Source organism: Melozone crissalis, unplaced genomic scaffold (assembly GCF_028551555.1).
Source record: "Melozone crissalis strain CALT ecotype California unplaced genomic scaffold, PUWL_Pcris_2 ptg000006l_1, whole genome shotgun sequence".
Lineage (NCBI taxonomy): Eukaryota > Metazoa > Chordata > Aves > Passeriformes > Passerellidae > Melozone > Melozone crissalis.
Window position 1 is genome coordinate 52597443 of NW_026535784.1, and position 26329 is coordinate 52623771.

Sequence of the window (26329 nt, forward strand, 5' to 3'; positions counted from 1 at the left end):
AATGTATTGATAGGGATAAAATGCATTTTGTTGCAAAGAAAAATGATATCTGAATCTGGAAACTAAGGCTTGAGTCAATATGCCTGTAAATGCATGCCCTGCCTTCAAATTTGGTTAGGAGATCATGTTGTTGGAATTTTATCAAGTTATTATATCCTATTAGTTTCAGCAGAGGAGAGATGACTTTCATAATTTTGAGGAGTCTGTGTATTTACGAATATATTGAATTTGGAAGAATCTTTCAAAAGCTTTGGAAAACCTGATGTACTGAAAATTAGTGGTATTTGGTTTCCTTAATCACTTCAGTACGTCTATGAATTTTTTATCCTAATTTGCTGTAGTTGTAATAAGCCATTTTAGCTTGTATAGTATATAGTATGTGTGACTGAGCATTCAGCATTCTAAAATACCTATGAAGCCATTTCTGCTGTATTAAAAGATCTCCCATTTGGAAATCCCTGCAGTTCCTCCTTCAGTGACAGCCTTCTATGTCTGGAGATGCTGAATAAGACAAGAAATAATTAAAATGTGCAGTTAATTTAATGTGGTACAACTCAGGCAGCATTCACAGATGAGTTTGTGATTCCTGGGTAAAATAAGATCCTGGTGTTGGTCTCGAAGAAAGAGAGAATTGGTTCTGTAAGATATGTTACAGATGGTAAAGAACACTTCCTTTGTTCTCATTGGTGTAGCTTTTACTATGGCCTTTACTATGGAAATCACTGTGGCTGACATAAAATGGGAAAAAGCTCTTTGATTGTTTCTATTGTAACCAGTGCAAAATATTTTTGTTAGTTTAACTTACTGTGGTGTTGAGTCATTCTGTAAAGTACCAACTGAAGGGGACTCAATATTTTTAGATTTATGTCCCAGAAATGACCATAGAATTTATGTTATTGTGTAGAAAAGTGAACTGCAAACATGGGCAGATTCTTTTGCAAGTGTCAGTTTTCAGTGTAGCTTTTGCATTTAATATAAATTTACCTTACTTGCCTTGTACAGCTGGCTTACTGGAGCTTATAAAAACTTACAAGAACTGGGTCAAGCTTATAAAAACTTTCTTTTCACAGGGTGATGCGGAACTCTTTGTCCTTGCATATTGTACCAAAAGAAATGCAGATACAATAGACAGGCGATTCTGTTTTGACTTAGAAGCTTCAGACAGGTAAGCTTGTGAAGCACCCTAGGAAAAGCTCTTTTAAGTAGTAATTAAAACTACTGCGCAATTACTGTTGCCTTTTCTTCTGATTTCTTCAATCCTCAGTTGGAGTTCCAATGGGAATGGTCACTGGAGGAGCAGGCAAGGACTGTCATGGCTCACTGGGTTTTACCTCACCTGTGTGTTGCAAAAACAGAGAGGAACTGAACTGAAATGTAGACATTGCCTGAGCTCATGCTAAAGAAAAGCACAGACAGAGTTAAGAGGAACTATTATGAGTTATCATAGTGAAGAAACATGGCTTAGGTTGAAGTACATACAGCTATAGTGAAAGACTGGTTGCAGTAATAATTTATGTAGTCATGACCACATTGTCACTTCTGTGTTCCAAAATCGTGGGTTGCTGAGGAGATATGCTGCATTTTCAGATTGAAATAAGGTTATTGGGATTTTAAGGCTTCTTGTGCCTGGTATAATCATCCACTGCATCTTGAGTATTGTTGCCACTGTCTTTTTGAAGCACCACTTGTTGCTCTATTTCTAAAGAAAAGTCTTGCTAATCTTTTTCTCTAAAGGACCTCAAAATTTGACAAACACTGTCTTTCAGTAGTGTTCTAGTCTTCCTTCATTTATGAAGGTGAGGGTATATCCAACTTCATAAGGTATTCCAAATAAATTAGGCCATGTTAATGCTGCATTCCTTTGGTGCAAAAATGGATTGTATCTGGAATTAAATGTTAGATATAAGTTAGGGAATTGCTGCTGAGTTTTTTCATCCACCCCCTCTAAACTCCTTTTAGTCTATATGTTTGCTCCTTCCTTACACCAATTAACCACATGCTAACTTATAATATAGTAGGTCTTCAAGTGTTGTGGGCTTTTGGTTTTTTTTTTTACATCAGATTCTTAGTGTTTTTCACTTCAAAAGCAGTAGGGCTAATGCTCTCAGGTCCCCCTGTCCTGTGATTGCTCATGATCTGCAGATATGTTTGTGACTATGTGCTCAAACTTTAATCAGAATCTATGCTGAGCTTGTGTGACCAGTCAGACTGGCCAGAGGCATGTTCATTCCTACAACAAGCAATGGGATGTGAAACTCCCACTGCATCAGAAAACTTGTAGCCCACATGGCAGATGATAAGATGCTCATTTAGAGCTCAGGTGATGTTTTTTGTCACTCTACAGCATGGTTTGAACTTGCATTTTTGAGTTGAGGAGGATGGGGTTTGTCTATTCTAATGCTATGTCCTAACAGTATGAAAGGATGTAAAGATATGCTCTCCAGACATCAGCTCCTCTTGGGTCAGTGTATTCATTGGTCAGTAGGGATAACAGATTTCAAACTGAGTCTGATAAAACTGCTAAAAAGTAGCGTGAGAAATGTCAGTCTGTCCCCCTCTGTGTGTCATGTGCTCAGTGAGGTATCTGGAGTTAATACAGAGATGGATGGAGAGCAGGGTTTCCTTGATCCTGCAAAACACTTTTTCATTCTCTTCTCTGGTAAAAGGGTGAACAATCTAGTTCCTCTTTCTATCTTGATATAATAGACACAATTTGATCTGCTGTGACCTTGATATCAGACATTTTTCTTTTAATAATATATGTGTGTAGTACTGAGATGTTCCCATGGAGATTAGTTCTGTGCTGCAGGCCATTAGCTTGTTTCCTTGGTATCAGTTCAGGGCACACTTATCCCTCAGCCTGTCCAAGTTAAAAAATAGCACAGGGATTGACAGCTGGCATGGGCTTTTCTTCAGTACTGTGCTTTGGAAGGAGAAAAGGTTGTAAAATTTTAGGGAAGACTTTTAGGTAGCAAACATTCAGCCTTGTGTGTGACTTGGGCATAACTTCAAGCTAGCTTAAAATTTTCATATTTTTCTTTCAAAAGGAATGCTGAGATGGCTGTATTTTCTTTAAATTCTGATATTTATGGCTCTCAGGGTGCTAAGATTCTGGTTAAATCTCTGGGAAGTGATACTTTTTTCTGTTTTTAGTACTCTCCATCATGTTTACTTGAAGGGGACTTGAAGCAAATGTAGGGAAATTTAAATCTTAAGGAGAGAGCAGAGGTCTCCTAGGATAGGAAAAAGTTATTTTATTGATAAAGAGCATTATCCTTCTAAAATACTACCTAGATTTAATTTTTTCCAGTATAGGACAATGAGAGGAGGTTTTGTTTCCTTTGACTTTATTTTGAAGACAAGTAAATGATATTTCTTGCAGCACATGTTGAGTTTGATGTATTGCTTCTAGGTTGATACTCTGATACCTTGAGAACTGTAATTTAGTGAAAAGAACTGAATGGTTGCAAACTATGATCATTATTGCTACTTCAAAGATGAAGATCATATATTGAGTTAACAAATCCCATTTTTCATCTAACAACAGTGCGAGTCCAAGTTTATTTACAATTCAAAAAATTCAGTAACTCCAGCAAGTGTTGGAATCAGCAGGTGATCAACAATGAGCTATTTGAAATAGTTTGCAGATTACATTAATTTTCCTTTTCCTCCTGTTTTCCCTATGTCTTACTGCATGTATCACTTCTATACCTTTTATTTTCAAGATCGGCAGTGTTCAGTTATTAAGCAAAAGAAAATGAACCCTGTCTTTTAGGACAATGGAATTTTGCTTCTTGTTGGAAATAGAATTTGAAAAGCATTTTTTACTTGTTGATGAATGCAGTTACCTTATGTTGTTGGTACGTTTGCAGGCCTGGAGTTCCTGTGACCATGCAGGCATTTTCTGAGGAAGACAGGAAGCTGTGGATGGAAGCCTTGGATGGAAAAGAAGCTGTAAGCATAATTTTTAAAATATTCTATTATAGTGTAGTGGGGAATTCTCTCACCCTCTGCGTTCTGATCCCATTTATACTTTAATAAACTGGCATTATGTAGTTTGCAAAATGATAGATTCAATGAATAAAGGATAAAAGTGAAATAAAACTCAGGAGAGATGAGTAACTTGGTAAAGCTCAGTGTAGATAACTGCTAATGCTGATATGAGAATTTTTCATTGTAATGACAGCATCAATTTTTACAAATGGTTTCTCATCCCAATGATAATGTTGGTGTTGTAGAAAATGTCTAGTATAAGCATGTTCACTTAGTCTTATGCTGACATGCTGCATTCCAGTGGCAAAACTAGCATGAGTGAGTTACATGGTGTTATTATTTTATTCTTTACAACCAGATCAAAAAGTTCTTGTTAATAAGACTAAGGTTGTACATGAATTTGCTTAATTTCTGCCTCTCATCAGGAAACAGGTCTGAAATGTTGAATTGAAACACACTATTTATTCTTACAATGATAAATATATTGGTCTTGTGGGCCAGGAATGATGGGGTTTTCTAGACAAAGACACAGTCTCGTGTCTGCCCCAGTAGTTGTTTGATTGACCTCATTGTTACATTGGTCTGGTTTCATTTGCAGAGGTGTTTATTACCATGACAGGTTGGCTGAGCTGCACTCCCCAATAAGTTGAAAACTTCTGGGAAAACCAAACTGGAACATAAGTCCCAGGAGTCATCACATTCTTAATAATTTAAATGACCTTGAAACTGGGGGAATTTAACCTGGAGAGAAACATAGGAAGATGGAGCACATAAATCTCAGTAATCTGGCTACAGCCAGTTCTGGGGCTGTATCTGTTCTGAGGGTGCACAGACCTCTGGCCCTGCTATTAGAGCTGCTGGTGGTGCTGTGCTCTGGCTGTAATCAGCTGTATTTGTGCCTACTGAGCATTGAGATTGAGAGTATCTTCTTTTTCTGGTTTCATGAAAGTCTTTAAAATAATTTGTCTTTTTTACTCTTTTTGTGTTAGCTTCTCATCAACTTGAATAAAGCGAATGCAAAGCGAGAGGGAAGTAAGTATTTGAATTAGCATTAAGGCCGATTTTGTTAATGTTTTAAAATTGAGAAAGACAAAGGTAATTTGGTTTTTTTTCCCCTTTTGGAACTTTTTCCCCCTTAATTATTTTGCTTTTAAATATTGAGTTTTGAATATTACTTGTAATTTTTGTAATTACAAGCAATTAATTAATTTTTTAATTAATAGGTTTTCATATGAACTCAGTACATATTGTATAGGACTGGACATAAGCTGGAGAAACAGTCTGATTGGTTTGCCAATTTGCTTCATACCTGAAATTGATTCAAGGGTGAATTTGTATGTAAATGCATCACAATTTCTTAATCCAGATTGTGTGTACATTTCTGTTAGAATGTGAAGGTATGGTTTTAAAAGCAGCTGCAGCTGAAGATAAAGATCAGCAAAAAAGCTGAATTTTTGCATTTAAAATATAAACCAAAATATGGAAGTAGAAAAGATGGCTTTCTTTACACAACATTAGCTTTCTTCTGTTGGTGAAGTGTAAGAGTGAAAACAGGTATCCTTCTTTGATTATGAGGCAATTTATGCTTGCCTTTTTAAAACCTTGAAATTGCTGATTCAAGCTGGATCCTGGTGTTATTAATAGAAATTTTTCCTCAGATTTGTCTTTTCATGGTACAAGACCAGGTCCCCAGGAGCAAGAAGGCCAGATGTTTGGGGGAAGGGCAGTTTTGCAACATAAGCTTTTAAATGAAGTTTTGATGTGAAGAAAAAGAGTAAGATAGGAACAACAAAGGAATGCTGGAGCTCAGCTGTTGTCCTGTTCATGCATCTGCTTTCATGTAGTCAGATCATTAACTGCTGTGAAATGATATACATGTGTCCTGTATCTTTAGTGTGGGAATTTCTTTGGCTGAGGGTAGGACTCAGTAAAAGCCCTGCTGTTGATAATTATGTTTTTTCATCATAAGTACTTCCTTGTCCCATTTGGTGAACTCTCTCAGATGTTGTCGATGTTGCAGTAAGTACTGTTAAATTCCATCTTGCATCTGCCAACATGCGTAACTAATCAGAGATCCCATTCTTCAAAGGATGCTGCTGTGAACAGATTCACTGAAGCCACTATCACCAGAACAAGCCTTTCCTTCAGCTAGGCAGGCTCGTGAAGGAGAAAAGCAGAATTTCTCTATAAAAAGTGATGTATTCTTCCAGTTTCAGAATATTTATAGTTGTGCCTCAAAAGTACAAGCTTTATGATTAAGTCCAGCCTTATTTTCAGTGAAAGACATAATTGTAATGGTGCTTTTAAACTGTTCAACCCTTTTTATGGTTTCTTTTGTAGGTGCACAGTTGGATAAGATAGGGTTCGCCATCATCAAAAAGTGCATCAGTGCTGTTGAAACACGAGGTAATGATCAACCCAACCTGTTTGTGAAGAGGGTGAAGCAGCTGGTCTGCTGAAGAAGGTGGTAAAGCCTCCTGTAGATCTCTAGAAAAGACTTTACCATGGAGGACATTTCACTGATTACACTGACCAAGAAAGGAGTCTGTCCAGTCTGTCCTTTATGCGTGGCTTTCTTTCAAGAAATGTGTTTGCCAGAAGTGCTCACAAGAGGGGAATGGCACTTCTCTTGACAAAGGGAGCCAGTTTTTGTGCACAAAAGCTGAGAGAAACCTGTTGTGTTTTGTAGGCATTGCCTGCACCTCTGCTTTGCTGTTCAAACAGAGTAATTTATTTCAGTGTTTCATTTCTGTTCAGTCTCTTAAGGCAGAAGACAAGGAGCTGAGCAGGCAGGTGATTAACAAAAAGTGTTGAAGTACTTTTCATGGAGTTAGTTTCACCCCAGGGACAAAGATGCTGTCAGGATTTATTGTTACATATACTCATTGTACTTCCAGAATTGGAGATGGAGGAGAGGTCGGTGTGCAGACAGTATTCAAGAGGTATTTGGAATTGATTTTGGAGAGGCTCTGCTGAAGTGTGTGCTGACCAGCCACGCTGAGGCTCACTGCATTGTACATGGCATTGTGTGGAGAAAACGCTTGTTTGGTGGTGGTTTTTAAAAAAAGAGGTGAAGGCCTGAAAGTAGGTGAGGTTACAGTATATTTCTCAGTTTGTTAAAAGAGATGCTATAATTTCTCTGTGTGCATTTTTATTTTCTCCTAAATTGTTGACTTTCCCTCCTACTCTCAAAGGGGACACAGAAGTTTTCACAAGCTGGATCTTTTTTTTTTTTCTGGAGGTCTGGCATTGCACAGGGCAGAATACTTACATTTTTCTGCGTATCACAGTCCAGCTTAAATAAGATGAACAGAAGAGCAGGTTCATGCTTGCTGTCAGTGCAGCATCTTACTGAAAAACAGTGTCTTCCATGCATACACTTACTATACAATATTATTAGGAACATAAGCAGCCTTTGTCATACTTAAAATTTTGCATTTAAACAGCAAGAGGTATCTGAAGTCCTTTTTCTCTTAGACCTTTTTGTATCAGTCCTGTCTGATGCATTAAAGATGTTATTCCAGATTAGGCCATACTCTATCTGGTGTTATATTTGTTCATTCTGTTCTTTTGAATATTTTTTCAGATAAGTTTGCCTGTCTCATCACTTTAAAATTTCAGTTACTGGCATTTACAATCTGAATATTTGAGCTGGGAAACATTGCAGATAAAGCTGGCATCCTACAGATAAGTTGTCTTCACTGCAAAACCCTGTCTCAGTATAGTCTGGATCTTCTCTTTACAGTAAATGAAGCAGATTTAATAAGAAGGGTGGCATGTGCTCATGTAATAAAAGGCTAATTTTTGGCCTATAGTACAGTTACAGGTTACCTTACAATACCTCATAAATTCTCCTTACTATAAACAGTGTGGAGTATACTATATTTCTATATTTTGATTTATTATTTATAACTATGCTCAAATAGTTTTCTTTGTGGATTGATTAATTTTTCCTTTTTCTGATACCCTACAAGAAAAGTGAAACAAGAACACAACTGTGGAAAAAATGCAAACACTTTCTTTGTGAAATGACTATTTGGAAAAAAGGTTTTTGTTGCCTTTTTTTTTCCCCTCAGGGCTGTGGGTGGATAGGTTAAACTGAATGGAGGTTTAAGTTCACTCTGTCCTTTATGCCTTGATTTAGAGGCATGTAAGATGGTGCAAAGTATTTGTGTAACTCTCTTGTTCAAGACAAATTATGAGCTTTCACGGGGTAGCAGCATTTCTCCCCATAGTGGGGTCTGCCTTGAAACATACTTGGGGAAGAATTAAAGTTCCCCAAGTCTATGCCCTATGTACACAGAATCTGTAAGATGTGCAGTCAGTAGAATGGTAGTCATTACCAATGAAAAAGACTTGGATCTGTTAAGTTTGTTTCAGAGAGTACTCAAGAAAGAAAATAAATCACTTTTCAATTAATATTTCTCATCCTGGAGTTCCAAGGATATATTTAACTGAGGTGCTACCTTCCAGGAACTCAACAATCTACTTAGTTTGGTTTCAATCCACTTGATTTTTCCATTACATTTCAAGCAGTCATTGATGATTTTCTGTTTAATGATTCTGAACTTAACATCAACTGCATTTCAAAACCAAAACAAGTAAACAACTCCAAAACAAAACAAAAAACCTCTAAAGGACCTTCTGCTGATGTCTGCTGAGCTAAACAAACAGAGGGCCAGGAGAGCATTCAGTTGTTTGCCTCAAAAGAGTTTGGTCACATAGTTGTATGGTAAAGAAAATCCATCTCTCAAGTGGCAGAATTTTCTACCTGTACTTTTCCTTGAAAACCATCTTTACTTGGTTATTTTACTTTAATGATAACACATCAAAAGCAAGTTATATTCAGCAGGAGAAAACAGGACAGATGCTTCTTCAGAGACTGTGCTTGTGTGCCATGTTTTTATCTCTTTTAATCATAATGGGTGTGAGGTTGGCGTGGGTGGGAAGAGAGGACAGTCTAGTGTGGGTGGAAACTGAGAATAGTCTTGTCATGTCACAGCAGAAGTAGTCTGGTATTCAGAGAGAGAAGAGCATAACGGAGATATTGAACATAAACTTGTCAATGGCTGGATCTTTTTTTTTCTCAGTTATGTTCCCTTTTATAAAGCCAAGAAGGGAATTATTTGCTCTGAATGAATAGAAGCACAAAAATCAGTATCTTGGTTAAAATGCACGTGAGCTTCTGATTCAGCATTGCCTTACAAGAGGTTGGCTATGCTCTGGTAGGACATGCTGAGGCATCAGGATATGCATCCCATCTCTCACATACTGAGCACCGTGCTGGTTGGATGTGCATCTGTGTTTTGTCTTGGAGAGAGCGTTTTGGGATTCTCTTTGGAGTATTTCATTTATTATTCTCTGCTGAGAATGATAGAACAGGCTAGGTGTTTATAGAAGCATCAAAGAGCTGTGTGCCCCACTAGTAAAGGCTCCGTGCATGTTCTGGTGTGCAAGTAGCTGGTTGTACCTTTTGAGGGGATGTGATGGGTAAAGTTTGCCAGAGCAGTATTTGTCTTGAGCTTAGTACTGGTGGAGCTGCCAATCTGAGCTGCAGAGAGAGATGGCAGCATTGAGCTGCATGACCAGGCTGGCTGCTCCTCAGGCAGAAAGTACATGGTGAAGAGGGAGTAGAAAACCTTTGCAAGTGACATAAACCCCTCTGTCATTACCTTGAATTTAGAGTGTCACTTGTATGGCTGTTTCTGTGCCATGGATTTTGGTATAAAAATTTGTATTTGCAGCTATATTGCAAGTCTGTGTCAGCCTCACGTACAATGCAGTCGCAAAATAAACTTGCCTACTCTGTACCCTGCTTACAATAGGATAAATTACTGTCTTGCTTTCAATACCTTATATTTCTAAGCATGCCTCACAAGCTGTGTCCCTGTGCCAATTCTGTATCAGGCAGCCAAACATCTTGAGATAATGTAAATATGAAGGAAGTTGTGCTGCGGGGCTTTACCGTTCCAGGTTGCCAATAGTGGTTGAGCCGGCAGACACAGCGTCTGAACCCTTCAGCATTTCAGGCAGTGGGGAGCTGTTCCTTGCAGTGAGTCATCCTGTCAATTGTGTTCTGTAAATGCCAAGCATTATCAGTGTTGGATGTGCTGAAGATCTGAAATGTGCAGATTAAATCAGAAGTAGGACTGTTTCAAACCAGGTTTGTATATTTTAAATAAAACATCATTTGAAAGTATGGTTAAAGGTATCATCTCAAAGTATGTTGAAATATTAATGCCTCTTTGCACTCCTTGATGTCTGCAAGCAATTAGCTATGCTTTTTTCAGGTTGATGAATTTGAAACTGATCAATTATCTGATAATCTCTATCATAGGCTCATGATTATCGCTGGAGGATTGTCATAGTTTCAATACTGCCATTTTCCAGAGACTTCTGCATTATCCTGTCTTTTTTAATACTGAGGAATAGGTTTTGTGGTTTGACCTTGATTATTTCAAAGCCTGTAAAGGTATGTTTGGGGTCAGCACAGTTGGTTCCCCCCAGTTTTAATGTCAGAAACACAGGAAATCACAAATCACCTTCTGAGATGAGCAAAAGCTGAGTGTGACAGTATTTCCTCAGTTTTTTTTATCTTGCATATGATGCAGAAGGCTTGTTCTGTGGTACTGAAAGTAGTAGAAGACATTGTATAAAAAAAGTGTGATGCATTCTGGCAAAGCTTGGTGTTAGTTTAGTACCAGAATTTTCCTGGACACCTCTGAGAAGTTTGAAGTGAAACTATTTGCTGCTCTCAGGACAGATTTGTAGTGCATTCTTGTTTGGAGTGTATCAAGGACTATATTGTTGAGATTTTTTTAATGTCTCCAAGTGGTGCATAGCATGCTACCATACTTGTTCTAGGGATCATTGGAAACCTTACTTGGTTGTGATGATAACTTCCTATTTTGAGAAAAACAGTGTTGTAGCCCCATAGCTGTTTTGGTTTTATTCAGTTCACTCTTTTGTGCACAGCTGAACTGTGAGCATACTCCTGAGTTGTGTGTTTGGATGAGCACAGATAAAATAAAGGAGATCTGGCTTATTCTGGTAATTTGAGCCAGCTCTGAACCTGGCATCTAGCTCAAGGCTCAGCACCATTCCAGCAGTGCCTGCATCCTGGGAGGATAAAAGGCCAATTTTACCCAGGTGAGGCAAGCAAGGGAAGGAGCAGCTGCAGCCCTGGGACAGGGGAAGGAGCAGTGCTGGCAGGGAGGAGTTCAGCAGGCTCAGCAATCTGGGATGGCCAAGGAGGCTGCAGACTGTGTGAGGAAGAGGAAGGCGTCAGAGAAGAGAGAAAAGATGCAGCAAGGCTAGGCAGGAGGAGGAGGTAGAAAATGCCAAGTTCCCTCTACCATATTGAGAATTATTGCTGTGTATTGTGTCTCTGTCTGACAGTAATTCATTAAAAGGCTAATGATTTTTACATGCTTCATCTAATATTTATTTGGGAAGAAACTTTTTCTCATATGACTGGTTTTAATTTTCCTTCTCTCTGTTGGAACAGCTTGGTATTGAAGCTGGGAATTCTCCACAATTCTTCCTTTGTTGAAGGATATTTTGAATAAGAATACCACATAATCTGTTATTTGAAAAGATTTCCTTGGAGTAGAAACGCAGCTATTTTGTGGCATTTCTACTCTTCCAGGCCAGTGTGATTATGAAGGTAGATTGTGTTTGTAGATGGCTGCTTATTATGAGGCCTCTCAAACATCTGTGTACTGTAGTATTTTACCTCCCACTGCCTAGGCTCTGAAACAATGCAGCAGACATAGACTACCTTATTTTGCCCTTTTTCTTCCCTGCCTCTTCTCTCCCTCTCTTTTTTTTTGGTTTTTTTTTTCAATTTATATTCACAATTTTACTTCCCTGGGGATAAAACTGAGTAATGTAATGGAAAGCAAAAGCAGGAGGAGAAAAGGGATAGAGAAGTGAATGTATGTGAGATGATGGACGGGCACAGAGAATGCCAGGAAAGTGGTCCAGTGTCCATATAGAATGGGAGTAGGGGACTGAAAATACTGTGTTGGTTATGGCTCCTCTGTTCATCCCAAGAAAAACTGTTCAGTAGCTTTTGGTGGTGCCTCTGGATGTAACTCCTATGTGGACCACAGTGGGTTGGAATGAGGCCTTGTATCTTAAATGGAAAGCATTTATAAACTTGAAAAAGTGCTGATTTTGAGGACTGGGAATAGGCTTAGGTTTTTCTTCATCCAAAGTGTTTAAGTCACTGCACATTGCAGGGGGGGAAAGAAATGTTAAAGTTATTGAAGAAATCTTAATTTAGCATTGTGTGTTCAGTTCCTACATTATTAGAATGTGGCTGTTGATGTACCCAAAGTGCAATTTAAAAGATTTGAAATTAGTCAGTGGTTTATTTATTTATTTATTTTCAAGTAAAGCTTTGTCCCTGTTTGCTTCTTCTCTCAGTTTCGGAAGTGGAATTGAGGTACATGAAATCTTTATCAAAATATAACATGAACTTACCTTAAAAACAGAGTAACAAAAGGATTCTTCATTTATAATGTTGTTCTTGGAACTGTTAATACTATGTAGTCTCTCTGTCTTTGAAGATAATTTCTTGCCTGAGGCAAAAATTTTAACGCTAAATTTGACTGTGGTTGATCTCATGATTTTTTTTTTTTTTTTTTACATAATAGGTATAAATGACCAAGGATTGTACAGAGTTGTGGGGGTGAGTTCAAAGGTCCAGAGACTTCTGAGTTTGTTGATGGGTATGCCTCCATTTTACAAATATTTTTTCAATATTTTATTTCATGTTGTTTTACTGTCAATATTTAGTTTTTAAAGTACCTTCCAATAGTTTGCTCTAGTGCATGCAAATAATCACCATGTCATTGTAAGTTTCCCTACTTTAGAAAGACCTGGATTAGTTGGTATGAGTAAATTAAGAACTGCTATGAGACATATGTAGGAGCAAAGATTGTGCTTTGTGCAAGGTTGATGGAAGTGGGTTAAAGCAGCCTAAGTTGAAGGATCTGATCAGAAAATTCAAAATACCAAAGTCAGGGATGTTTGAAGCTGGTTGCTTCATTGTTTGAAGTTTCTACCTTCCTTCTCCCATGTCTGGAATGTACTGGTGTACACGCCCATGTATCTGTAGTTGATCACTGTGCAAAATAAGACAGTTAGTTTAAGCCTACTGTTAAAGAGCTATTTGGTTAAAGAGGAGGGATATGATAAATGTATTAATAATAACTGTGTGTCGAGGCAGGAGACAGATGGAGAAAGGATTTGGTTTTGTAAACTTAAACATCTTAGGCTCTTTTATACCCAGTTAGCTAAAATAATTTGCAGAAAATTTTTTCTCCCTTTTCTTTCTGGAAATTTTGATGCATCTTTAATTCCAGTGACTGGAGTTCTCTTGCCACTGTGCTGTCCCTGCGGGTGGGGAAAAAGAGAGAAATATGAATATGGCACCTGGATGAAGTCCCTCATCTCTCACCAAAGTAGTAGCCATGACTGCAGAATGTGCCATGTTCCCCCATTTCTTGTCCTGAGCACTGACAGTACATGCAGTCAGACAAGACCACTGGGATTAGTTCATTTTTATAGAGCTTCCAAACCTGTCACTTGACAGCAAAGGTCTGATTCTCAGGGATTCATTGGTATGCAAAGAAGCTTGTTTGCAGTTTGCACCAGGCTCTTCTCCAGAACCATGCATGCTCCATCTGTGCTGATAACACAGTGTTCTTTGGCACTGCAAACTGAAGGAAGCCAGAAAGTGAATTCATTTCATTACCCCAGACATTATGTGAATGACAAAGCGCTTTTATATTATATGCTGCTGTCAGTTCAGTGCCACCTGTAAGACTTTTTCTTTTCCTTCCTTTATTTTTTCAAACAGCCTGTCTCCTCAGAAATGATAAGACATCTTGAGACTTGAGGACCTGCATGTCATATCAATCTGTCATAATGACCTTGCTAAATATTAATTTATGATGTCTTACTTTAATCAATATTAACAGCACCCTGAAGTACTCCATTAGTAAACCTTTAAAGTATTACAGAAAAAAGGCTCTTTTTGGAAATACAAACTGGGATTAATAAAAATGACTGATCTATAACAGATTTTCATAGTTGTTTATCTGTGTTGGGGTTAGCCTCAGTAAGCAATAACCATCTTTAGCCATTGACCATGGGAAGAATGACGTGCTGTCACTCAGAGAGCCTTGATTAAATGTGTTTGATATCACAAGATGCTTTTCAGTTTTGTTCTTGCTGGCTTAGCTTGGGCGTGCAGGTCTGGCAGGCAGATTTTCCTTGCTGCCATTATTGGTATCCAAATTAAATAGATTCAGGTTGCCAGTGGCTCAGTAGCAGCTGGAAGAGTTTACTGGAGATTCCAGCATCTGCTTTTAGTTACTTTTTAGAATCAGGAACATTTTTTTTTCATTCCCAAGTTTCATATATTTATTTGGCAAAGGAAGAATACAGTGGTATCAAGATGAGGCAAAATACTGAACAGGAAAAAGTTAGGGTGCAGGCAGGTGCTCTTTTCTGATGATTTGTTGAAAGTGATTCTATCTCTGCTCTTTATCTATCTGTCCTCAGAGGAGAACAAAGAGGGTTCCTTTTTGACATACAGTGGTACAGAGAATTTAAAATGACTGATTAATCTTTAATCCTTTGTCTCTGGACATACTTTTAGATACCCTTTTATATGAAAGATTTTTCAGAATCATAAAAAACTCATATTAACTTTCTGTATTTTAAAATGTTTGATAAGATTTCAAAGTATTTTAAGCTACCTATCACTGACCATGAAGTTCACAGTTGGAAAGGCCTTGTGTGAAAAGAGTCTTCCAAATGGTAACCAGGGATGTAATTTTTTTTTTTTGTAGTTTTGTCTCTTTTTCAGATTATTTTCTGTAGAATTTTGGAAAGTAGACTGAGAGTTAAGAGTATGAGAAGACCAACATATGCTTTTCTAGTACTATGAATGCATAGATTTTCAGCTGTAATGCAAAAATCTAGTGGAGCTAAGTCTCTGCAAAATAAAGCTTAGCAATCAAATACATAATTCGATTTAGAAAAAAAAATTACAATTAACTTAGTCCATGAAGATACCTGTAACTGGTGCTGTGCTATTTTGCAGCAATGATCTTGTTTAAATTTAAAGGGAGGCATCTGGTGAGGAAAACACTTTTCTACATTTTAAGGGAAACTGTTAAATTAACCAAATACCTCACTGTAAACAGGGATAGAAAGCTAGAACTTCCAATATTATGGAAATGTGTTCCAAGCACTGCAGTGTGAGTTGTCAGGAGTCTCAGTTCTGGAAGAGCATCAGGGTCCAGTTCCTGTTCCATCGATGATTGGTGTTATAGATCTGAGGTGCCTCATTCCCTACATGCTGTTCCACAGATTTTGTACAAGCCACTGCATGGATCAGCTTTCACAGGGACCATTGCCTGTGGGAAGGGGCTGCTGAGCACTTGCAGTTTCGTCTGATGAGTTCAGGTTTGATTTCTGATGCTGTCTGGTGTGAAAAATACCAGATATCACATGTAGCAGGAAGCTTTCGGGTACTTCTGCCTTCCCAGAACTAGCAGGTTTCAAAACAATGGCATGGAATTCCTTGTTAATTTCTGTACAGTAAATGACAATATACATGCACATCTACAGTGGGCATATTGCATATGAAAGCAAAGAGAGTCTCCTCCTAACCAACTTAGTGAACTGGACAGTTTTTATAAGCTCTGGCTCCCTTATTGTCAGAAAGATTTGCATAAAATTTAGAGCTGATCTGTCAAAAGCTGTTCCTTAAACATGCACAGTTAGTTTTACAGGCATAAAGTTGCCCTTGAGTGCACCGTGGCTGTTACATGAACAAGTAGCATGAAAAAAGCTAGACTAAAAATTTCTTGAAATTTGGTTCAAGTTCCAGTTCTTACTTAAAATGGATGTTTGAATTAGAGGAGGAGAATGGAGCAGGAATAGTGAAATTTGTTGGGTGGAAGGGCACAGAGCAATGTAAAGCAAATGCCAAACCAAAAATGAAGAAAATGTCTTTAAATCTTAATGGCTTCTACAGTCGAACCAGGGGTTTGTAGCAGGGCTGTTTCTTTTTTTTTCTCCCTCCAAGAGATAATGAAATGTTTCAACAATACTTTCTATTTTTTATTTTAAGAGGCTCGCTTTGGAATTCAGATGCCTGTTGTTTTCCTCCCAAAATTCATCAACAAATTTCAATGAACAGAGTGCATACTTTGAATGTAAAGGAGGTTGATGATTATGAAGCAGCTATTTTAAAACTGGATATTACATAGTGATTTAGTAACAAAACCCCCATAGATTTTGTAGCTTCTGATGTGATGGCAGTTTTTTATTTAATTAATTCAGGAGACAAATTTTCTTCTTGAAAAAGAGAATTTGAACATGGAAACAAGTAGCATGCTAAAATGAAAAAAAAAAAAGAACCTTATATTTGAGACAATCCTGAGTATTTTGGGTGGTGGTTGGCTAGTAACAGTTTGCTAGAAAATGTTATCTGACCTGTATTTTAAAATGAGATTTAAATAATTGATATAATGAGGGAGAATATTCAGTTACAGAAATAATTGCTTGGCACAGCTTTTAGAACAAAATTATTTCGTCCCAGTAAAAGGACTGCACCTTTAATCAGGGATCCTAATTTGATTTTTTAAATGTGTCTGTCATTTGTCTGACAAGCCAAGTAACAAATGAATTCTGAATTGTATGAACGGGTCCACACGTAATCTGCATCAGCCACTGCAGTGACTGACAGAAACATGTGGCAGTAAATAATCACAGGAAATCAGCAAACACACAGGGCTAGGCTGGCCATATACATATGCTCTCCTCTTGTGTCAGGTAGCTATGGCTTCCTGTTTTGAGGCCAAAAGGGGTTTTTTTTGATTGCAAAATGTTCCAGTGTGCTGTGTTGTTTTTGGTCTGTCAAAAAGTCTTCAACCTGATGGGTAAATCAGACAAACCTTTTGGTTTGGTCTGTCTTGTTCCAAGGCTCCCCCAACTAACCTGGGAGAAGGTGGGAGCTCTGTGGTCCTGAGAAATGGTCAAACAAACAAGTATTTCTTGTCCAGTGGCTAAAACTAGTAAAGTAAGGCAAACATTAGCAAAGACTCCTTTTCCTACTTTGGAAGCAGCTCCTAAAAAATTCCCACACAATGCAGAGGGTCGTGCTGCACTTTACCCGTTCTCATCAACAGTTTGCAAGAAAAACTGTGGAAACAATTTATCACTTTAAATAAGAAAGAAAAGAGTAAAAGATAAATTCTTCTTTTTTCCCTAAACTGTTTTTGTACATCTTTCTGTGTTTGTGAACATCTCTCTGTTTAATTAGAGGTGTGAAAATTTCAATTGCTATAGAGATCTTTTTACATGAGGGTGGTTTTTAATCCCTCATTAAAAAAAAAAAAAAATCAGTAAATAGTTTAAATAAAAAAATATGAACATGGAATTTACAAACAGATTTGGATATTTGGTCTTCTTCATATCACTGAATAATAATAAAAAGGATGTTGCTTCTGTGCTCATGTGAGCAAACACGTAGTATTGAAAGTCAGTGTGTTGCTGTTCATGTAACTCATACTGATTTAGAATTCCCTTTTTTCATGTCCCTTTTGTCTTTCTGGTTATTTTTTAGATTCAAAAACCTGCAATGAAGTTGACCTGGAAAACTCTGTAGATTGGGAAGTGAAGACAATTACTAGTGCTATGAAGCAGTATCTGCGGTAAGGCTGTCTCTTGTTAATTAGGTTTTTTAGATTATAAGTTCTTAATTTTATTCTCCTATGCAGTATGTTAAGCTGCACTAGCTAGTTTTGCTATGTTTTGGAATAGGAGCTCATTTTGTACAAATACCATGTTTGTTATTTGTTTTGGGGGAAGCAAAATTCTTCATCAGCACTAATACTCATGTTCATATGAGACTAGCCCCCAAACACTTTGGTGTTAGACACAGAAGTGTTTCACTGATGGTTCAGAAATCTGAAGTGTTACTTAACTTGCTGAGAATCATTGCTGAAAGTTGGCTAAGATTGTTAAAATTTGTTTACTTTTTGTGTTTGTGTGGTGAAATGAAAAGGGAGAAGGCTGCACAATTTTTAATATTTCCCTCTTTTCCTTCTGACCCGTTCTCTGATGTTCTGTGTGGAATAGTAATAATATTTTGAGTGTCAAAATTTTTAAATTAGAATTTAAAATTTGTTTGCTATTCAAATGGCTTTCCCAATTCCTAATAAAGCTATTTTACTAAATTGCCTAAGAACATAAAATGTCACACTTTTGTGCATCTCTAGTGTAACACACTGTACTTTTAATCTGCTATTTTTAATAAGTAAAATATTATTACAACCACTATCAATGAGTGCTGCAGAAGTATCTTAAGGAAACAACTCTTGCATAGTATAGGAAAGTATTAAAAAAAAGCATAAGTGTACACAATAAAGTATTTATCCCCTACAGTATTTCCCATCTGAGTGTTTACTCAGATATGCAATATTTCATGAGCATCAGTAAAGTCAATATAATAAATGGTTTTAACTCTGGTGGTGGTGGTGGTCTTTGTTAAGACCTTGGTGTCTTTCCAGTAAGGCATTAACTTAGCACTTTTCAAATGCTAAGAATGACAATAAAGAATGAATTGCATAATATTTGTGTACAATCTTGATTTGAAACTGGAAAGGTATCTTATGATAGAGGCATCATTTCAGCTCATGGAAGGTGAATGGATGCATTTAGGCTTATTTTCCTGATATTACCAATTTTTCCTTTTGTTCTATAAATCACTGAATTCAAGTTCCTTTGTAACAATGGTTGCTTCCAGTAGGAGGGTTATGCTACTGAATGTTAAAAAGGCTTCCTGATTAGAGTAAATGCAGCTAGAAGAAAATACAGTTAAATTTATTATATCATCCTTGTTTTGCAGAAGCCTTCCAGAGCCACTGATGACATACGAGTTGCATGGAGAATTCATCGTTCCTGCCAGTAAATACATGACTGTAGTTTAAATAGAAATCTTTTGTTGTTGTGCTGTTGTGACCTCAGGAGCACTCTGCAAATGCAATTCCTGAAAAATGCTTCATCCCAGTAAAAATACAGGAACAAGAAATAATAAATGATTTAAGAATGTTTTAATCAGTATTTAATTCCAGTGTGTGTCACATATAATATGACTGCCTAGCACAGTTTTTACTTTTATGGAAAAACTTTTGGATAGCCAGTGTAAACATTTATTCTTATTATCTTAATTGCATAATGATAAGCATCCACTTAATCTGTGATTTTTTTTTTTTTTTGCCTTACATTTATAAAGAGTATGAAGCTTAGCAAAGGAAAGTACATTCATTTGAGCTCATTGCAGTCCTCAAAGCACAGCTGCCTGACCCTTGTTTTCAGTGCCTTGCTAGCTCTGTGTGTAGGCTGGCTTGAGTGTTCCTCATGTATTAGAAGAAAGGAAAGAGCAGGCCAGATTACACTGTGGCAGTTCAAATACAGACTTGGAGAAGACACAACAGCATTTGTAGCTCAGTTGTATGGTATCTAGTGTACACGGAATTTTTTTGGAAGAGGATAGAGGGAAACTGTGTAAGAAAATTTTTGGCAAAGTATCAAACAGATATTTAGCTGATTTTCTTTCCAGCCTGTTGCACGTCTGGCAAACTGTGGAAAGCAAAATTAAAATAAACTTTGAGACAATTGCTTTATCATCTTCAGATTGCTATAATGACTTTCCAGGACTGCAGAATGTGTTTTCTTCTGGTCCTTAATTCAAAATGAGAATTAGCTCGGGAAATTCGTTGCCAAAGCACATGCTAGCAGGCAAGTGCTTAAACAAAAGTTGACTCCTTACCTATGTGGTGAGTCTTCATGTTTGTATTGGAAAGTGTTAAAATAATTTCTCTACTTCTGAAGTTTTGCCAGCAGTTTCCTCACTTTATTTTTCTTTATATTATAGTCTCTTTATGGTCTATTTTTCTTTATATTATAGTCTCTCTATTATAGTAAAGGAATTCAGTTTAAGTTACATGTTTGAGACAGTACAGTGTTCATAAGTAGTAAACAGCTTAGTAAAGGAGTTGCCTCTGGGGAGGGAAATTCGGTCAACATTGCAGATCTGAGTTACAGTATGCTCAAAAATAGGTAGTCAGTGTTGTTTCCTATGTTGGCTATAAAAAACCAACACTGGAAATAGCATGGAGTATCCTTTTCCCTGAAACCATTGGAGGAGGAGCCAAAATTAAAAGGTTTTCCTTCAATTTTGTTCTCTTTATGCATATCAGTATAGATTGAAATAATATGAACTTCGACTGTATCTTGTAATTAAATTGTTTAGCCATTCTTTAATTAGAATTTGTGATCTCACATATACACAAAATAGTCTCACTTTAAAGAAGACCTATTTTTTCCATGAGAATTTTGAGTAGCTCACTAGAAATTAAACATTTTGCTTTTTGGTAGCCTTTTTTCTTGCAATCTGTGCAGGGGTATTCATTGCAAAAGAATAAAATACAGCCCTAAAATCTACAGCAATATGCAAAGAAAAATAAATCTGAAGCATTATGCACAGATGAATCTGAAGAAATGGTGGTGTTTTGTAGACAATACACTTAGCAAACACAGTTGCCTTAGAGAAAAATGGGATCTGATCAGTGGTCCTCATGTCAAAAATTTTTGCATTCAGAATAATGTATAAATTTTTCTCATCCTGCACTTTCCAGTAAGTATTATTATAGGCAATAAAAATGCTTCCATTCCTCTCATTATAACCACTACAGAGATGTAATTTTGTGATTTAATGCAACTTGAAGTAGGAAGATGGTTTATTTTCATCTTTTACCGGTTCTTGTTTTCATCTGTGTACAATGAAACCTGTAGGGGTCAAAATTATTCAATTTGATATGCAACAGACAAACATAAAAGCTATTTGCTTATCTATATTTCTGTACTGTACTAGAGATGCCATTGTTATTCAGAACCTTTGTCATAGTATTCTCTGTAGGGTTTTTTGCATGTTTATTCTTCTGTGTCTTCAGAGGTCATTAGGTTTTCTAAGCATTTGGATCTGCTTGCAGTTTCCAATGCAAGGTTGCCTAAATGCAGTATCATTAGGTGCACAGTACCAAAAAAACTGAGTTCTAATCATGAGGGCAATCAGTTAATGATGCTAAAGTGGAAGGCAGTACAGTTCCTCTCTGTGGCACCCAGTAACATCGCTGCTCACCTTGCAGTGTATTTCTAAGCACACGGATGCAATGCAGCAAAACAATAACTGCATCTGTCAGACTTAAAAATAGATGAACAAAGGCATCCTTTTACAGGTGGATTGAAAGACAAGTTCTCAAAATAAGTAAATAAGATGATAATTCGAGAACAATATTACTTATGAAAACAAGCACATATGTTCAGTGTTGCTATGTTTGGAGACACATAAGTGGTGAAGTGAAGTGTGTGCAGTATGTTTCCATGCAGGGGTGGGAGAAGGTTTATGTTGCTGTGGATCTTATTTTATTTTAATTTTTTTTGAGATATTTATTTCTGTATCCCATAGAAAGTGGGAGTCCGGAATCTCGAGTCAATGCTGTTCACTTCTTGGTCCACAAACTCCCAGAAAAGAACAAAGAGATGCTGGAAATTCTGGTGAAACATTTAGCGAAGTGAGTGCTATGACCTGCTTTCCTACCTTGTCAGAATTCCTGTCTTTACCTTTCTTTAGCTACAAAGGGCTTTAGTGAAGTGTGGCTGGAGCTGAAGCCCATTTTGATGCTGTCATCCTCAGCCCCAAGAGCCAAACGTGCAAAGGCAGACGAGACATTTGACTCACGCTGTGCATATTTTGGCGGGAAAGGCAGAAATCTAAGACGTTAATGAAGCCATAGAAGTATTTACTTTAGCAGTCCTGCCAGCAGCTGAGGGTTTGATTGAAGTGAGAAAGAGAACACTATACTTTCTTTTCGCAAATTCTGGCAGAGGGAATAGTGGAGATCTGTTAGCAAATTTAAGTTGGTTTCACACTTGCCCTGGTCCAAGGCTAAGCGTGTTTTATATATTTAAGTTCCGTAAGAGACTGGTTTTGTTTTTAAGTTGCCACTGGAAGAATGGCTTTTCAGTTTTCCAGAATTTAGTAAGGCTTTATTTGAAGAAACTTTGCACAAAACAAACTTCTAAAACATAGATTAAGGAAATGCAGTGTTTTCATTCATAGACTGCCATTTCCAGCAGTAATAGAAATTTTTCATAACCCATTTCCTGTTTTTTCCTTCAATTCTTTTCAAAAAGTGTTTCAAAACATGCCAAGAAGAATCTAATGACTGTGGCAAACCTAGGGGTAGTATTTGGACCAACCTTAATGAGGCCACAGGAGGAAACTGTAGCAGCCATCATGGACCTGAAGTTTCAGAATATTGTCGTTGAAATCCTGATAGAAAATCACGAGAAGGTAAGTTTTGCTACATTTTCAGATTTCTGAGCATTGTCTGAAACAATCTGCTAGCCTTATTGGGGTTAAGCATGGAATTAGGCATGCCATTAAACTAACAGTTTAATTCTAAAGAATATTCTCTATACACAGTACGCTTTTGGTTATTTATCCTTGATAATCATTCCTGTTCATAGCTGAACTTACATTTCAGAATGCATGTTTCATGGCAGTGGTAGTGCTTCTGTGTGCATAGTACACCAGTAGATTTGCATTGTGAATTTTGCATTTGCTTTTTTTCTGAGCAAAAGTGATACAAAATGAGAAAAGAGAAAGCCTAGGTTCCATTTCTGGCTCTTCCATCAAGTATTTTGACCAGGGTCTGAATTAATTGTTTTATGTTTTCATTTTACCTCAGAGTTCCCAATGTAAAAAAGAAGACTTTACTGTACTCTAAATTTTATGTGTAAAAAGCATTATGAGAGAGTCAGGTATTAACACTTCCTTTGTTTTCAGCTGAATGTGTGTTATTTTAAGCCTTTGTATTTTAGGTAGTACTGAAAATAGAAATTGTTGTTGCTGCTGTTACTAAAGTTGCCAGTTACTAGAGTGCCTCACATGTACAAGGTACCGTCCAGGCTATCACTGCATGTAATCTGGGATCTGAAATTAAAAATAAAAATAGTGAGAAAGTAATTTACTTGTCTCCTTATTTAGGTACTCCTTTGGGAGTCCCATGTGTCTAAGTTGACTTCTCTAACTGGATGTTTAAGGTGCTTTGTACTGAGAGATGGACAGAATCTCCCTAATTCCTGCTGTCAAAAAAAAAAATATTTGGAAAAAGCACATCTGGAAAAATCCCAAGAAGTGCTTTTTCCTCTCTGCTTTCTTAAGTACCCAGAGCATTGAAATTGTTATTTCCTTTAAATGTTAACAGTGTTGAAATTGGCTATTTCAGTCAAGTGTTATCTACTCTAAATAATATATGTTTCAGGCTTTTCTGACAATGTAATTATGCTCCCTCCCTGATTGATACAGGCTGGGCAAAGCTGCTGTTGGCATAGCTGTGTCCACATGGTGGGTTTTGTTGGCTTAGTTGACTTAGGGTGTAATGCTGTCCTCACACGCACACTGAGCAGATATGGCATTGTTCTGTTGGAAAAATACTGGGCTGCACATGTGGCTCAAGTTCTAAGCAATAAATATTCCAAGAGCTGTAAGCCATGGTATTAATTTTGGATCTTAGAAATGAAAGTAAACCTTGCAGTTGAGCTCATGATTTTAAAGCTATTGAGGTGACCACACAAATTAAAGGAAGTCGAGAGAGAGCAAGCAGAGCCAGGATGTTTTAATAACATGTGGAGGTTGAGTTGTGTTTATTCAAATCACCACAGATTAGCACCATCCTATTCTCATGCCAGCTCAGTCACATGTCTCTTAAAACTGGACATCAGTTTTACATTTGAGACATTAGTGGCCTTTCTTGCTCCTCTGCAAATGTGGAGAAGCGAGGAATGGAAAGTACATCAGTATAATACTGCCTCATTTTCCATAATTTCTTGGTTTTATGCCTTCCTTAGAACTAGAAGAGTATAATTTTTTTAAGGGATTTTTGTCATTTCACTGCCAATTCTAACAGTGAACTTGTCATCAGTGGTCTGCCTGCAGCAACCTCTCCCATTCCAGACCTGCTTCCAAAATGGAAGGCAGCCCCAAGTGTGACCTCTGTGTGTTTATAACAAAGGCAATGCAGAGGTGTGTTGAGGCATTACAAAAATTTTATAGTCCGACTGAGTATGCTGCTTTTACAAGTGACATTTCTTCGTTTAAGGCAGACCAAGGACCTACTTTTAAAGGCAAGCAAGGTCATTGCCAGTCTAACATTCATTTTATGTTGTTATCTTAAATTTCTATGCATTTCAGACTTTCTGAGAGTCTTGCATTAGATATTTTTATTTATAGCCTTGGTGAAGTCCTAGGAAATGTCACTGGTTGTGGGTTAAAATATTTTAATATTTTGTTCAGCCACTACTCCAACTCTGCTAATTTTTAGTGGCTTCTGCTGATAGGAGCAAAGTTTGGAATTGTAGGAGAGTGATGGAGTCAAGATGGAGGTGCACTTGACCCTTCACACTCGGTGCATATGTAATTTCCAGCTTTAGTACTCTGCAGAGAGGCATTTCTTTTCCCCTGTAGCCAAGGAAAGGACCAACAAACTTTCCAACTGTAGAAGCAGGAGCCATCAGCACTTGTGGTATAAATACAGAAACCTGGTAGGCAGAACAGTAAAAAATGGGTAGGATTCCTCAAATATTTTTAAATTCTATCAATTCCCATTATGTGTTTTGTGGATAGCTTTATTGAACAAGAATCACTGTTCATTTTTAGGAGATATAATTGGGTTACTGGCATTGAAATCCTGGTGCAGTCATTCCAGTATCATCACTTTTTGTTCTAATTAGAGAATTTCTGTGCAATGAATGTGTGGAGACCTGAACACAATGACTTGCCCTAAGATAAGAGTATCATGCTTAGTAAATAAGCTTGTATTGTTTTTTTGTTGGGTTTTTTTTTTTTTTTTGTTAAGTTTTGTTGATATGTACATCCTCCTGGCTAGAAACCAGTCAGTGCCACTTCCACCTTGTTTACAGGCTGCATATGTACATCCAGTTCATGTCTGTGAACCAATTACAGTGTGTTGAGGAGGGGATGTTTTGCAAAATGCTGAGATTGGAACACTGAAGCCAGACCATACAGCCTGATGTGTTGCTTAAATGGCATTAGAATTGCACGATAATTAAGAGTAGGAAGGGATAGAAGAGCATCAGGGAGGGAATTGTTTAGCTTTTGTCAGTTCCAGGCAGGTCTCTCTCAGGCAGAGTATTTCACAGTGCCCACTTAGAGGGTGAGCTGCACAAGCAGATCTCTGCTTTGAAAGAAAAAGACAAAATCTAGACCCCAGCTGAGATATTTTACTCAGGACTGTCAGAACCACCTGCTGTGGAAGCAAGGACAATCCAGAGGATAATTAGACCCATAAAATGTCTTGCTTTTGCTTCTGTCCTATGGCTACAGGGAAAGGACAGCCAGATGGGGGAAGGATAGCCAGATTTTGTGTCCTGTATTTTTCCCTTCACTAAAGAAGCATCAAGGAATTCATGTTTGTGTCTCATCATTATGTTTATTTTGCTTTGAGGTACCAAGCTCAGGAGCTGACTTCAGCTGTGCTTGTACAGTGCCTGGAGCAATCTTGGCCTTTAGGTAATCTTCTAATGACAAGTCTTAGTCAACTTGGCCCAAAGAAAAGGTTTTGATTTCTCTTCTTTGCCTCCTCCAAATGAGTTTCTAGGGTTTCAATTAGTTTTTCTTCCCATGGGCTTAACAGATTGGAAATTTTGGACATTTTAGCTCTTCTGGTCTTTTCTCTGACTTGTGAGGAAGTGAGGAAGAAGGTTGGTCCATCATGCCACGGCAGCATGAGGAGCACGCACATTTATCTTGCTGTTTGTTATAGTGTTTGTAGAGTATGTTGTTGGAGTGAATGTCACTATTCAAAGGGCTTGTTTATTTGCCATTTAGAGATGCCTCAGTGCTAATGTGAACCATTTTGGTTTCTCAATTCCCTGAATATTATTTTAAGAAGGAAAAAAAAGGCACCAGGATAAAAAAAAGCCTAAGAAATGAAAAAAGATGAGGGAGGAGGTTGGAATAAAAATCTCAGTGGGACTGGAATATTTAAACCAGCATATGGGGGAGGAAAGAATAGTGAGTACAAATAGCAAGATTATAAAAACAGAAAGAAGATTAAGATTACAATGAAAGAAAATTAGAAGGAAAAAAGCGAGGGGCTAGATCTAGAAGTTCCTTCTGGAGACTGGAAGACCAGAATCTGAGGAAAGGGAATAGGCTTTG

General features: G+C 37.4%; 1 protein-coding gene across 2 annotated transcripts in view; it reads left to right on the top strand.

The window, feature by feature from the left end:
• Window positions 1–26329, top strand: part of ARHGAP10 (Rho GTPase activating protein 10) — a 138766-nt gene that overhangs the window by 67851 nt on the left and 44586 nt on the right. For both annotated transcript variants that reach the window (XR_008484389.1, XM_054295641.1), the window contains exons 10-18: window positions 1071–1165; window positions 3873–3954; window positions 4983–5025; window positions 6334–6399; window positions 12654–12728; window positions 17645–17732; window positions 18929–18987; window positions 21551–21656; window positions 22279–22438. Coding sequence is in view for 1 of the 2 variants with exons in the window: in XM_054295641.1 (XP_054151616.1) it covers window positions 1071–1165; window positions 3873–3954; window positions 4983–5025; window positions 6334–6399; window positions 12654–12728; window positions 17645–17732; window positions 18929–18987; window positions 21551–21656; window positions 22279–22438 (774 nt within the window). In the remaining variant the exon portion in view is untranslated. The remainder of the gene's footprint in view (window positions 1–1070; window positions 1166–3872; window positions 3955–4982; window positions 5026–6333; window positions 6400–12653; window positions 12729–17644; window positions 17733–18928; window positions 18988–21550; window positions 21657–22278; window positions 22439–26329) is intronic.